Here is a 15791-nt window from a genome sequence, read left to right on the forward strand (position 1 = left end):
CACTTGATAATATATCACTAACCCACCGTCTGTATTGCTCCCAAGAGCTATTACTTATCCTTGTCTATTTTCTGATTTAATTATAAATATGGTAAAGTATGTCTATGTCTTTTAACAGTTCTGACATATTTAGACCTTTAACAGGTTTTTATATATATTCATTATAACTTTAACTCTGTTTAAACTGTTCATCTGATTTCAATGTATAGCGTTGTTATAAATGTAAACCGGAGTGAAGGCCCCTGCCAATACTTCGGTATATAAAAGACGTATAAATAAAATAAATAAATAAATTTCTCTAGTTCGCTGCCAAACAGGAGGGATCCTTTGAAGGGCATCCTTGTGAGGCACGTTTTGAAAGATGTCTCGGCTGACCAGCTTCGGAGCCAGAGTTGCCTTCTGGCCGCCACTGCAGATAACACTCCTCTGGCCGCTGTACGCACTAGGTCGGAGGCAGCATCCGCGAGGAATGATACTGCTGGTTCCATGTCTTCTCCTGGGGTGTTGTTCCTGGTTTGGGATAAGCAGGCACGTGTCACCACTGTGCAGCAGGTCGCAATTTATAGAGACATAGCGGCTACATCAAATGACTGTTTGAGGATGGATTCCAGATGCTGGTCGTGTGCATCCTTGAGCGCTGCTCCTCCCTCTACTGGGATAGTGGTGCGCTTAGAGACCGCGCAGACCATGGCATCAACTCTTGGACATGCAAGAAGGTCTTTGGTCGCCGGGTCCAGGGGGTACATGGCTGCCAAAGCTCGTCCCCCTTTGAATGTGGACTCCGGGGCATTCCATTCCAGGTCAATCAGCTGTTGTGCCGCTTGTAACAGAGGGAAATGGTGAGAGGTCTGATGAAGACCTTCCAGCAGGGGGTTCGGTTTAGGTTCCCCCGAAGTACCTGGGCCCGGGATAGCGAGCTCCATCAGACATTGGGAGACCAGATCTGGGAGCTCGTCCTTTGTGAAGAAGCATCTCATGGTTCGGTGAGGCTTTGTCCCCGGGGGGAGCTCCCCCTCTTCCAGGGGCTCAGCTTCCTCTTCAGTGATGTCCGAGTCCCCATAGGCGGGTCTTCTGGGTAGTGGAAGCCTGGGCCTTGAAGGGCCTGGGGCCTGAGGGTCCTCCGGCGGAGCATGTGGCTGACCAGCTGGAGGTTCAGTTTGCATTTGAACAAAGGCATGAATCCCCTTAAAGAACTCCACCCATGAGATTGATGCTGGATCCAAGCTGAGGGGCGCTGGTTTCCTGGGGGTCCCCATCTGTGGGGAGGTCCCACTGGGATCTGCTAGGTCCGGGGTACTCCCTGAGGAGCTAGTACTTGGCCCTGGGTGGGACTGGCCCTGAACTGGATCTCCCAGGGCCTCCTTCACACTGCGTGCACAGGGCGGCCTCCTCGCTTTGTGCGGCTCTGATGTGGCATGCTGGACAGAGGCCTTGAGCCTTTATCCCTGTTTCTGGTGGTGCCATGGCTGTCTGCGCATAAACTCTTATGCGCTCCGGTGCGCTTAAGATGAGCGTGTGAGTTGTGCGCGCAGCTGAGCGTCCAGCCGTATATATGCGCCCAGCTCTGTGCGTGCAACTTATGCGCATAAGGTTTTATGTGCGTGTAAGTCTATGCGCACAAGTGCTTTGTGCGCCTAGCTCGGTTTTGTGCGCTCGGGCCAAACGGCGAGGCAGATAGGGCCAAGATGGCGACGGCGAGCATGCGGGCAATATGGCGACCCCCTTGGAGGGTCTCCACGTGGGTAGACCCTTGGAAATAGCCGGGGCCTGGGCCTGGCCCTGCTAGGGCGGATCAACCCGGTGGCACTGGTCCCGGCCGGTGACCTGTGCTCTTCCTCGATCCTCAGAGACCAGATTCAAGCAGAAGATTTCTACCTTACCTTGTCTTCGGTGCTTCCTGGTTTCGTCCCGGGCGGTCTCCGGCTGCGGGGGGAGAGGGCAAATACCTTCACTGCCGCGCTCGAGGGTGCACCCGCTGCCTCTCAGCCCTGCCCGATTATTGGGGGCTAGGTCCTCGCCGCGATTCGGTGGCCGGACCGAGGCTTACCTCCGAGGGGCCACGGAAATCACCTCGGGAATCTCAACTGGGGGAGGGACCCGAGGGTATCACTGCAGGAGAGCGGGGCTCGTCTTCAGGTAGGTTTCTTCTTTAAAATTTGGTTTTTAACGTTGTGAGAGCGTGCACATAGTCCCTAACTGCTTTGGAGACGGAAAATACTTAAGAGCTGCACTTCCTGCAGGGGTATATGTACTAGGGGCTGACGTCAGATTGAAATCTGATCCGTCTCCAACTGCTAGCAGGAGTACACTATACCCATTGGTCCTGAGTCCATCTGCTACACGCTAGGAAAGGCTAAATTTCCAAAACAGAACTTTCATTAGCTATCTTGTAAAGAAATTTAGAAATCTGATTAGCTATTGCTTTGGCTTTAACCGATTTGTTACAAATGTTTTAACTGCATATTAAGCAGTCTTATCCAGGTATATTTACAGGTTCTAAAAATTATTTCTGTAAATGTACAATAAGAACATAAGAACATAAGAACAAGAAAAACAAAATACATTATCTCCACGATAAAAAGTTTGTTGAATACTTCTTTCTTTCTACTTGTATCTTTAATTACAAAGCAAAAAACTAAGAAGCAATCCATAGCCTGTCGGTACCAATTAATGATGTCAACACAACAGCTGCTCTATAGTGATTATCATTCTTTACTCCTGGGGCAATTGTGCACTTTGCAGAATTTAAGTTGCATTCCTCTCTCCTGCAGTGTTTAACATTTTCATACAAAATTTGGGAAGCATTTGTGGGCTGATGGGAGAAAATCACAATAAAGATTGCTGCTGGAGTTCTCACATAACACTCTCTCCAGTGACCCTAGAAACCGTCTTCTACTGCTAGAAGAGTGGGAGGGGGAAAAACCCTAAATCCATCACTGGGAAAGGGGGAGAGGAGAGTATGTGTGGGGGTGGAGAGTCAGGGAAGATAAACAGTATGCTCTTTATAGGTAAGGCTTCTGGTTTGGGGGGGGGGGGGATTTTCATTTTATAATTTACAGAGCCTGGGAGAAAGGAAAATTAGTTCTTACCTGTTAATTTTCGTTCCTGTAGTACCACGGATCAGTCCAGACAGTGGGTTAAGTCTCCCTTCCAGCAGGTGGAGACAGACCAAAACTGAAAGGACGTCCCACATTAGGACAGACCCTATCCTATAACCCATCAGTATAACGATTGTCAAAGCAGAAAAAATAACAAAAACCCCACTAGGGTCAAGCAAGTAACCATAAAGCTCAAAGGAGCAACCATGGAACAAAGAGACAAACATGGCATACCCATACGCTCTTGCATATACTTGGTATGAAAAAACAAGGACCAAGGCTTCCAGTGTAATTGCTCAGTATTCTTGCACAAAAAGAAGCGGATCAGAACCTGTAAACCTGCAAGAACAAGCTTCGAGAGGACATAGAAAACGACAGACAGGGAAGGGCTGCTGGACTGATCCGTGGTACTACAGGAATGAAAATTAACAGGTACCTGTACGTACCCGGATCAGTCCAGACAGTGGGATGAACCAAAGCTTCCCTAAACCGGGTGGGACCGAGACAGTCCCGCTCTAAGCACTTGCGGGCCAAAGGAACCGAACACCGGAGCATGGACATCCAGACGGTAGTGTCGAGCAAAGGTATGCAAGGACGTCCAGGTGGCGGCCCTACAATTTCCTGCGGAGAAACAGATTGACTCTCCACCCAAGAAGTAGCCTGAGAGCATAGAGAATGAGCCTTCAGGCCCTCAGGAACCCGTCGACCTTGACAGAGATAGGCCGAAGAAATCGCCTCCTTCAGCCATCGGGCAATAGTGGTCTTAGAAGCTTGCTTACCTCTGTTAGGACCACTCCAGAGGACAAAAAGATGGTTCGAAACATGAAAGTCATTGGTAACCTGAAGATAGCAGAGCAGAACCTGTTTGACATCTAGCCGACGGAGATCACCGCCCGTGGATCCCGCAATCTCCTCTGGAGAAAATGCCGGGAGTTCAACCGACTGATTAACATGGAAAGAGGTAACAACCTTTGGCAAGAAGGAGGGCACCGTCTTAAGGGAGACCCCTGAATCGGAAAAACACAGGAAGGGCTCCCGACAGGACAATGCCTGAATCTCGGAGATCCGCCGAGCAGAGGAGAGAGAGACCAGGAAAACAGTTTTTAGTGTGAGGTCCTTTAGCGTAGCGTGGCGGAGGGGTTCGAACGGAGCCGTGCAGAGAGCCCGAAGGACCAGATTTAGACTCCACGAGGGACAAGTAGCACAAGAGGGGGGGGGGGCGGAGATGTTTAACGCCCCTGAGGAACCGAACGACGTCCGGATAGCCTGCTAGGGAATGACCTTCCACCCGACCCAGGATAGAGCCGAGTGCAGAGACCTGCACACGCAAAGAACTGAAAGAAAGGAAAGAGAGAACCACTGAGAACGAGGCGGAGCGGGCAGGAATACCCGATTCCGCACAAGCAGACAAAGACCTTCCAGATGTGCACTTAGGCCAGGGAAGTGGACTGTTTGCGGGCCCGCAGTAAGGTGGAGATGACCTCAGGTGTCGCCGTTCAAAAGCCAGGCCACTAGACAGAAGCGATCGGCCTGGTCGAAAAATACAGACCCCTGTCAGAGGAGCCGGGGTAAATGACCGAGGCGCAGGGGTCCATCCGTCGCAAGGTTGATGAGATCTGCGAACCACGGTCTTCGCGGCCACTCGGGAGCTACCAGAATCACCGGTCGAATTTGATTCGTCTGAGAACTTTTCCCACCAGGGGCCACGGAGGAAACACGTACAGGAGAACGTCTGCTGGCCAAGGCAGGGCCAGAGCGTCCACGCCCTCTGAGCCGTGCTCCCTCCAGCGGCTGAAGAACTGATTGGCCTTGGCATTGTGCAAGCTGGAACTGTTTGCTGAATCTCCGAGGAGTGAAAGAGAAGCTAGGAGAGGCTAAAGAACTGCCAGGCATACCGGGGGTAAGGCTTGCATTCCTGGCCACGCCCTCCCATGTGACGTCAGGACCAGCGGGTCCTCGAAAGCCAGATTCGCTGCGGCACATCGTGTCCACCGGTGGGTCGCCTAAGCCAACTTTGCTTAAGACTTTGCTCTGGATTTTAAGCCTTCTTAACTCCTCCACGAAGGATGGAAGGTGTTTTGAAAGGAGGTTCCGAGGAGGTAAGCCCCCAACTTATTTGAAGTGTATTATGCTGCATACAAAAAGGAAGGGTCGTTTGAGGCAAGAACCCACTGCCTCTACCCCAGGCACCCCTTCCCAACTGAGAACTGAGGGCTTTTTCACCCCGGCTGCAGCCTCTACACCTGGAGAGAAGTCTGCTGAGGGACTAGGGAAGGAACAAAACCTGTCCCTCTTGGACAACCAAACATCTCTTAGCCCAGGTGCTCCTGTTATTCCTCCACCTCCAAACCAAGGGAAGCACCTAGACCTCATCCAGGAGAACTGGCCAAGGGAGCCCTGGAGGCAGAGGGAGGACTTGGTGTGAGTACTAGGGACTCTTTACATGTCATCAATGATGTAATAAATGATGTTGTTACAACAGATATTGTGAGGGGGGAGGAGCCGGCAGGCGAAATGCATTTGATTTCGGAAGCCTGCCATGCAGGGGGGGGGGGGGGTGAAAGTTGGTTTCATATTGCCTAAATTGGATAAACTTAATATTATAACCCTGGATTCAATATGGCAAGCAATAATAACCTTAGAGAAGTCTATTTCCTTATTAGCTAGCTCAATGAATAAGTCACAAATTATGATACAATTTATGGAGCCAAGAATAAATAATCACGACACACAGATTAAAGAAATTACTAATAAGATAACATCAGTCCAAGAAGTACAGACTTCTTTGATTCAGTCAGATTCTATGTTAAGGAGGAGGTTAGAAAACATGGAGAACAAAATGCGGTACTTAAATTTAAGAGTCCTTAATTTGAGAACAGGAGTTCCTAATTTAAATCTGGAAACAGATTTTACAGCTTATTTAGAAGCCCCTACTGAAGAGCAGTTAGAACAAAGGGGAACTTTATTAGTATCTTTTGTCCATCCTGCAGAAAGGGATTTAGTTTTAAGGCTATTTTTGAAAAATCGTAGTAAATTGTATTACGGTCAAGGATTTATCCAGATATTGTGAAGGATACACAGATTCGTAGGGTTAGCTCATGAGGCTAGACAATTAGGAGCCCAGGTAAATATTAGGTATCCCTGTAAGTGTTTAATGCAACATAAAGGGAAGAGTTATATCTTATGAGCCCATACAGATGAAAAATTATGTGGATAAATGTAAAGAAGAAACCAGCTCCATCTGAAAACCATATCAGGAGATTAAGATAAAGGCTGATGTTATCCTCCTACTTTCTTTATAGATTGCTTCATAATTGTTGTTCCAATTTCTTTAACCAGAGATCCTTTGTTTCTTTATAACTAAAAAGTGGGAAAATAAGTTTACTGATTTAAGCTTAATTTTGTTAAATTAATAAACTTGTCTCTTTGTAAAATTGTTAAAACTGATAAAAAAAATAAATAAAAGTAAAAATAATTCTTTAAGACATTGGCTCTCTCACTCATTACATGTATAGGCCCTTTCAACTGCAAAGTTGTTCTGTCTCACCACTTTTGTCATTACCCACTCTCCTTCCCTTTACTAAGCTGTAATGCATATGCAGGGCAGCCTAAGGCATAGATGACTCAGTACTTTTAAAACCCAGTGTAACTGCACTGTTTTTTTCACAGAACTGAAGAAGAAAGGATAACTCTCAAAAGCTTATCACAGATGTATTAAGTTAGACCAATAAAGGGCTATCAACTACAGCTTGTTTATTCCATAATTCTTTTCACACAAAGTGCACTAAATAATTTAAAAGCAGTTCCCTTCCACTGGCAAGTTCACTTCCAGGCCAGCTAAAATACAGGACTGCTTGCAAGGAAATATTTTCCAGTTAGTAAAGCATTACACATTTTTAAAAATAAAAATGTTGGCTTTTAATTACTGTGGAGAAAAATAAAGATATAAACAATTTAAATCAGGGCAGATTATTTTAATTCTAATCTGAAAAATATTGAACTATAAACTGAAAACTCACTTGGATGTGTAGTTTATAAAGGTTAGAGGACTCTGAGAAGGTGCTGGTTTGGCAGGCTCAGAGAGGTTAGCAGAAAGCTGAGAGTTGGGTTTATTGTCAAAACTTCTTCGATCAAAATAAGAGAGTTGCTTTCGATAGTATTCTTCATCTTCCTCAGGGTCATAGTGATTTGAGCGCACAATATCTTCTGGTGGCTTCATCTGAGGCTTCTGTGGTTCTGGTGTCCTAAAACATTAAAAAAGGTAGTCATTTTATTAAAATGTGCTCAGCTGACTAAAATAAAATTTAATCACACCCTTGCTCCAAGAAACAGACATTACTTTATTTCTTTAAAGTGTATCTACACTTTAATTTAAGGCATACACATTAATACACATTAATTTATACACATTAATTTACATTACCGTATTTCCACGCATATAACCCGCGGGTAATGTGCGTTTTTACCTACCCCGCATGCCCCCCGCGGGGTATAAACGTGGGCGGGTTATCCAGAAAAAATTTTACAACCAATAAAGTTTCCCGACTCTGAATAGGCTGCAGCTGAGAGGAGTCCGTCCTATCCCTGCGCCCGGCCGCTTCCTGATTGGTCGCGTGTTAAATCTAGGCCGCAGGCGGGTGGGCGCTTGTTCCAGGCGGCGGCGGGGGCGGGTGGACGCGCGTTAGTTCGAGACGGCCGGCGGGTGGTCGCGTGTTAAATCTAGGCCGGGTCGCACAGGCGCGCATTCATTCACTGCCGGTGGGGGCAGCCCCCACCGGCAGTGAATGAATGCGCGCCGAAAGCAGCTTGTTCCAGGCGGCGGTGGCGGGTGGACGCGCGTTAGTTCGAGGCGGGTGGTCGCGTGTTAAATCTAGGCCGGGTCGCTCAAGGCAATCTAGGCCGGGTCGCTCAAGGCAGTCACATGCCGTGACGTCACGGCATGTGACTGCCTTGAGCATCGAATCGCAGGGGTCGCATTCATTCACTGCCGGTGGGGGCTGGGGCAGCCCCCACCGGCAGTGAATGAATTCATTCATCCAGGCGGAGGAGCCGGCTGCTTTCAGCTGCCGCTGCCGGCTGCTTTCGGCGCTCAAGGCAGTAGCGGCGAAAGCAGCCGGCTCCTCCGCCTGGATGAATGAATGCGACCCCTGCGATTCGATGCTCAAGGCAGTCACATGCCGTGACGTCACGGCATGTGACTGCCTTGAGCATCGAATCGCAGGGGTCGCATTCATTCACTGCCGGTGGGGGCTGGGGCAGCCCCCACCGGCAGTGAATGAATTCATTCATCCAGGCGGAGGAGCCGGCTGCTTTCAGCTGCCGCTGCCGGCTGCTTTCGGCGCTCAAGGCAGTAGCGGCGAAAGCAGCCGGCTCCTCCGCCTGGATGAATGAATGCGACCCCTGCGATTCGATGCTCAAGGCAGTCACATGCCGTGACGTCACGGCATGTGACTGCCTTGAGCGACCCGGCCTAGATTGCCTTGAGCGACCCGGCCTAGATTTAACACGCGACCACCCGCCTCGAACTAACGCGCGTCCACCCGCCACCGCCGCCTGGAACAAGCTGCTTTCGGCGCGCATTCATTCACTGCCGGTGGGGGCTGCCCCCACCGGCAGTGAATGAATGCGCGCCTGTGCGACCCGGCCTAGATTTAACACGCGACCACCCGCCGGCCGTCTCGAACTAACGCGCGTCCACCCGCCCCCGCCTGGAACAAGCGCCCACCCGCCCGCGGCCTAGATTTAACACGCGACCACCCGGCTCCCGCCGCCCGCCTGGACCCACGCGGCCCTCCGACAGGTATTTAAAAATTTATTTTTTTTTTGAATTGCGGGTTATATGAGGAGGCGGGGTATATTAAAACTTTTTTTCATAAATCTTGAAAACCTGCGGGTTATGTGTGTGGGCGGGTTATATACGTGGGCGGGTTATTGTCGTGGAAATACGGTAATTAATATACACATTAATTAATATACACATTAATTTAATTAATTAATATAATTAATTAATATATATAATTAATATAATATAATATAATATAATATATATATAATATAATATATATAATTAATTAATATATATAATTAATATAATTAAATACATTAATATACACATTAATTTAAGGCATAAATTGAAAATAAAATACAATTTGTCACTCTGTTAGAAACTGTATGCTATCAGGACTATCAAGGAATTTTTTAAAATTGCAGTACCTTAATTCATTGTTTTATGATTGTGCCTATAACATCTATATGCTGCCTTTCATATTCAAAACAGTCTGAAAGGGCCAAAGGCAAAAAATAATGCAATTTCCGTACCAGATTATATTGTGAACGTCTACAACAGGCAAGTTCTACGAGTTACTACCATTTGGTGAGACTAGCACTACTTATTACCAATTGGAAGTTGTCCTGAGTCATACAATTACGATTCTGCATACTCCCTTCTCAGTCTCCTTTTCTCCCCAGTAATCGTCCCATCCCCATCTCGCCTGACACCGAGGTTCTAAAAATACTTCTCAGAGCAACTGCTTATTAATCACACCATACAGACCAACAGGTCCTGTAGACATCAGCAATTTCAAATATATTTTGGGAGGGACCATCCAGACTGCTAGAGAAATTAACAGGAACCGATTGAGTGGAAAATGCCTATTCTATTAAACATTCCCCAGCAGAAGGAATCTATGGGATGTAGCACAGCACTATTTCAAAAGATAGAGAGAGAATTTACACTGGCATAGAGGCAGGCAGTATCTGCTAATGCTCTTTTGTTCATTTGGTAATGGTTTATGAAGGTAAGCATAGAACCCCATGTGGAAGGAAGGAAGATTCAAGATAGCACCCTGAGTGAGGGGCAGCATCGTGTGGTGTGGTTCAGAGTTTATTGCCTTTAGGGTTTTTTTTGTTCCTTATTTCCATTATGCTGCCTCGTAAGCTAAAGGGAATGTGAGGGAGTAGCCCTCTAACTCTTCTCAGCAGTCACAACATCGACAAACCACCATAATTGATCATCTTTGTGCAACCCTGAGTAGCTCATTAAATGCATTTGCTGTTGGGTCTGGCTTAGAAAAAGCTAACCTGCTTGACCTGGAGGTTTTCCTCAAACTGAGTAAGCAAGCCAATCCTCAGATGCCTCATCGCAGTGTTGCTGCTTCGTTAGGTGCCTGGGCAGACCCAGAAGTGGTCGTCAAGGAGGCATTTGTGAAGGGAGACAGTTCTGCCATGGCCACGCTTCAGGGGAGTGCTCTACATCTATGAATGGAGGATCTACATGAGATGTCAGCTGATCCTGCAGTTGAAGAGAGGCAAGACGGCTAGCAGCCCCAGTGGTTCGAACTTTGGGACCAAGGTCAAGCTTTGGGGAAGGTGTTAGTGCCTCATCTCTGATTCCTGTTTCTAACCCAGAGTTGCATAAGATCTTCCCTGCAGTTATAATTCTGGTTTCTATCTGGACTACACTGGTCTCACTTGAAAAATCAGTTGTCACTATGGTTTTAATTGATTTACAAACTTATACAAATGTTCAAGCCCATGATATAGTTCTTGGTGATCATTCTGGACAAACTGAAGGGCTGGAACAGAAATTGAGCAAGTCTTCATTTATACAAATAAGATTAACATAGGCTAGAGCAGGATTGAAAATCTTGAAAACTCTGCAAGATCAGCTCAGCATATGCATACCTGATAAGGTCTTATTTTCAACTTGGGGCATACTGCTGTTCAATATGGGACCACTGGCCAGGCAGTCTGCTTGGGGCTTTGTTCCCCCAGTTGTAGTATCTTTTCGATAAGCACAAAGTTGGAGATCCTATAACACTGCTGCTCTTGTACTGCATATCATATTTACTGGTCATCACTGCTTGTTTTTAGCAGGTGTCTCAGGTTGTAAGCCTTAGGTGCAACACTAGCACAGGAAAAAGTCACTTTGTGCCATGGCTTTGCCATCTCCTAAGGGAGAGACGTTATGATATAAGTGTGAAGTACGGGCTCGTTACGTGGACAAGAGGTGATGGTAGCAATTGCTGCATAAGTACGATAAGACATGAGTATCTGTATATTAAAAGATTTTAAATAAATAAATAAGGCCTTGACAGGCCTGTAGCATTATATATTATTGCTTATGTAATTTATGCTGTAAACTGCACTGGCCAGGTCTGATACCTGAGTGCATGGTATATAACAGTTGAGAAATAAATAATAAATATGTATTACTTTTACTGAATGGGGCAACGCCAATCAAAAGACCCATATGGTATCAGATGGGCTTTTTTTTTTTTAAATCTCAGCAACATGCAGTGAGCCTTATCTCAGCAGCAATATATAGTTTGTTTACAGCAATATTATTGCTTTCCACAATCTTTACAACTACAGGCAGCATTTAATGATTAAGATATGGCTGCAGCTAGGTTGATAGGGAGCCCACGGCATGTGAGGTGTCACTATAATGGGCTTGTGGTGGGGTTGAACACGGCTGCATGGCAAGGGTAATATTTGAAAAGCTAGCTGGGCAGAGAATACCAAGTAGCAGGATATTCCTGCTCCTACTCTGCATCGGTGGGAGAGAGCGAGATGAGTTGCCCATCAAGTCTTTCACTCTGATGGCCAGGTATGGCCTGCTCACCACTCAAAAATTTATGTTGGCATACTTAAGCGACTCTTGCTCTTTTACAGATCAAGACATTGTTATACTGCAAAGAACTTTGTTCGTAATCAAGGATCAAACTGAAGGAAAACTTGAGAGAGGCAGGCTTCTACATTCAGCTATGCTACATTGCTGTACCATGAAGCATATTGAGCATTTCTGAATTGAAATTCAGTGGAAGAGCGCGTGGTCATCCCTACAGTTTGAGAATGTTTAATAATTTAATTTTTATATACAATTGACCTATGCTGCAGCCATATCCATCCAATAAAATCTTTTCGAATAACAGCGTGACAGAATTGTCTCTTTCAAATGTGACAGGTAAAATTAGAATGGGGAGGGTGTGTGTGGGGGGGGGGGGGGGAAGGAAAATTGGTTCTTACCTGCTAATTTTCATTCCTGTAATACCACAGATTAGTCCAGACCAGTGGGATGTACCCAAGCACCCTTAAACCGGGCAGGTCCCTGAAAGACCCGCACGCAAAACTCCCCCCCCAAAGGATGGCTGATCCTGCACCTGACATCCAGATAATGCCTGGTAAGGGTATGAATTGAGGACCACACTGCTGCCCAGGAAGCAGCCTGCGCCCTAGTGGAATGTGCTCGCAAACTGACAGGTATTTGGCTTCTCTTACAAATGTAAGCCGAACAAATGGCCTCCCTAAGCTAATGAGATATGGTAGCCTTAGAGGCTCTGTCCCCTTTCTTCAGTCCACTGAAGAGGTCAAACAAATGATTTGAGCGACGAAAAGCATTAGTACCCTCCAAATACCGAAGTACCATCCGCCGCACATCCAGAAGATGTAATTCTCTACCCTGAGGAGAATCTTTCGATCAGAAGATTTACTGTCTGATTAACATGAAAGACAGACACCACCTTAGGATCAAAGGAAGGCACTGTTCTCAATGAGATTCCATTCCTGGAAATCCACAAAAACAGATCCCTACATGACAGAGCTACCAAAAAGATTGCTTTCAGAGTCAAATCCTTCAGGGTAGCCCATCTCAAGGGTTCAAGGGGGGGGGGGGTGTCTGCAAAGGACATGAAGTACTAGGTTGAGACTCAAATCTGGGAAGATCTTTCGCACCAGAGGACGTAACAGCTTAGCCCCTTTGAGGAACCTTACCACATCCGGATGAATAAACAAGAGTCCTACCCTGAAACCTGCCTCTAAGTGCACCCAAGGTTGCCACCTGCCATGAAGAGAATTGTAAGCCAATCCCTTGGACAATCCCTGCTGCAGGAAATCCAGCGCATATGACACCTCCACCGCCAGAAGATCTAGACACTGAAGACACCAAACATCTGTCTCCAGACCCTAATATACACCATAGAGGTCGCCGGACTTCTGGACTGAAGAAGAGAGGAGATGACCTGTTCGGAGTAACCCTTCAATCGAAGTTTCCACCTCTCAAAAGCCAAGCTGTGATGCAAAAGTGATCCTCCTGATCCAAAAATATTGGACCCTGATGCAACAGGTCTGGAAGATGAGTCAGACTGAGAGGACCTTCCACTGCAAGTCACACCAGATCTGCGAACCACGGTCTCCACGGCCACTCCAGTGCCACTAGAACCACGATACCGGGATGTGGTTCTATGTACCTGAGGACACAACCTATGAGGGGCCAAGGAGGAAAGCCATACAGAAGAATTCCTGTTGGCCAAGGGCACACCAGATCATCAAGGCCCACCGAACCAAGTTCCTTTCGGCAACTGAAGAATCTCTCAGTCTTGGAGTTGAGCCACATCACCATAAGATCCAATTGGGAAGTGCCCCACCTCGCACAGATGTGGTTCCATGCCTCCAGGGACAACTCCCACTCTCCAGGATCCAATTGCTGCCTGCTAAGGAAGCCTGCCTGTACATTGTGTGTGCTGAGGCGCTGCCTTCCCCCCCCTTCCCCCTAACCTTTCCCCCCCTAGCCCTACTCTAACCCCCCCAAAGGTTTTATCATACCTTTTGCAACTACCTCCAGGCAGGCGCCAGCAGCCTGCCGGCACGCAATCCTCCAACACAACGGCAATGGCCGCTGTGTTGGAGGTTTCTGGCCCCACCCCCGCCCCTTTAGTAAAGCCCTGGGACTTACACGCGTCCTGGGGCTTTACGCGAGTTGCCGGGCCTTTTTAAAATAGGCCCAGCACGCGTAACCTTTTTAAAATCTGCCCCACTGTGTACAAGGCATATTTTCTGCACATAAACATGTTTTAAAGACTGAAATCATGGTTTATGCACAGAAACCCTGTGCACTACAAACTCCTTAACTAACGCTAGTCCCAGAAACTTTACTCTACTTCTGATTAGGAGTTCAATTTCAAGTGTTAAGACAACATGAATAAAGCTTGCACACTTCTCTGCATCAGGTGGGATGAGAGAGAGAATGGCTAATGGCTTGATTAACATGGGATTTGCACTGAAGGAGCGCTAATATGTACACACGTTGGTGCTAAGCTACGTGCACATTTTTTGTGCACAAAAAGCAAATGTTGCTTACCTGTAACAGGTGTTCTCACAGGACAGCAGGATGTTAGTCCTCACATATGGGTGACATCACAGGATGGAGTCCAATCACGGAACACTTGTGTCAAAGTTTCTAGAACTTTGGCTGGCACCTACTGGGCATGCCCAGGATGGCACTAACCCTGCAATCAGCAGGTCCCTCTTCAGTCTGGTTTAAAAGCTATACTAAGTGCCAAAAAATAAAATAAGAAAAACATAACGAACCCAACACCGCGGGGTGGTGGGCAAGTTTCGTGAGGACTAACATCCTGCTGTCCTGTGAGAACACTTGTTACAGGTAAGCAACATTTGCTTTCTCACAGGACAAGCAGGATGGTAATCCTCACATATGGGTGAGTACCGAGCTGAGGATGTCTGAGAAATGCACCAAATGAACCCAAAAGACGTGCCAATAGGCAGAACATTGGGGTGGAAATTGGTAGAGGACATCCTGAACCCTAACGGGTCGTGGAAGGGTGTTAGAACTTCAAGTTGCAAATAGGTTGCGTAGCACAGAGTGGTCGAAGATGGCCCTGACAAGAGTGAACTTTAACACTGTCTTGAAGAGGAATGCCTGCTTGCTGATAGCAAAAGGATATGCAGTCCGCTAACCAGGAGGAGAGAGTCTGCTTACCCACAGCTTGCCCCAATCTGGTGGAATGGAAAGAAACAAAACAGTTGAGTGCTTTTCCTGTGGGCAGTTGTACGGTCTAGATAGAATGCTAGAGCCAGTTTACAGTCAAGGGTATGCAGAGCCTGTTCTCCTGGATTAGAATGGGGCCTGGGAAAGAAGGTAGGTAGTATGATGGATTGATTAATGTGAAACTGATACTACCTTAGGCAAAAACTCAGGGTGAGTACGGAGTACTACCCTATCCTGCAGAATTTTAATTTAAAGCGGATAGGTAAGTAAGGCCTGTAACTCACTAACTCTGCGAGCAGATGTGATTGCTAGGAGAAAAAGCACCCTCCATGTGAGATCACAGGATTGGAGAGGCTCGAATGGAGGTTTCATGAGCCGACCCAAAATCAGGTTGAGGTCCCAAGAAGGGGCCAGAGGGCGCAGTGTAGGTTTGAGGTGGAGCAAGCCTTTCAGAAAACGTGTGACAAGGGGTTGTACCGAAATGGGAACATCCCCAACACCTTTATGGAAAGCAGCTACTGCACTGACATGCATCCTGATGGAAGAAGTTTTTAGACCTGATTCTGACAAGTGCCAGAGATAGTCTAGAAACTTCGTGGTAGAACAAGTGAAAGGATCAAGGGACAGTGAGGAACACCATGACTTAAACCTGTTCCATTTGTAAAAATAAGATTTTCTCGTGGAAGGCTTCCATGAAGCAATCAGGACACAGGAAACTGGCTCCAAAAGGTTGAGTGGCTGAAAAATTAACCTTTCAACATCCAGGCAGTCAGGGACAAGGCCTGAAGATTGGGGTGGCGTAGGCACCTGTCGATCTGAGTGATCAGAAGCGGGTCCTTCCCCAGGGGAATGTGCCTGCGAATGGAGATGACCTGAAGAATTGGAGACCACACATGGCGTGGCCAGTG

The 15791-nt window shown here is 47.1% G+C and overlaps 1 protein-coding gene across 3 annotated transcripts in view; it reads right to left on the minus strand.

Moving 5' to 3' along the window:
* Window positions 1-15791, minus strand: part of TJP1 (tight junction protein 1) — a 486574-nt gene that overhangs the window by 101348 nt on the left and 369435 nt on the right. For all 3 annotated transcript variants that reach the window (XM_029575150.1, XM_029575149.1, XM_029575148.1), the window contains exon 23: window positions 7118-7342. In XM_029575150.1, coding sequence (XP_029431010.1) covers window positions 7118-7342 — 225 coding nt within the window. The remainder of the gene's footprint in view (window positions 1-7117; window positions 7343-15791) is intronic.

Source organism: Rhinatrema bivittatum, chromosome 13 (genome assembly GCF_901001135.1).
Source record: "Rhinatrema bivittatum chromosome 13, aRhiBiv1.1, whole genome shotgun sequence".
Classification (NCBI taxonomy): Eukaryota; Metazoa; Chordata; class Amphibia; order Gymnophiona; family Rhinatrematidae; genus Rhinatrema; species Rhinatrema bivittatum.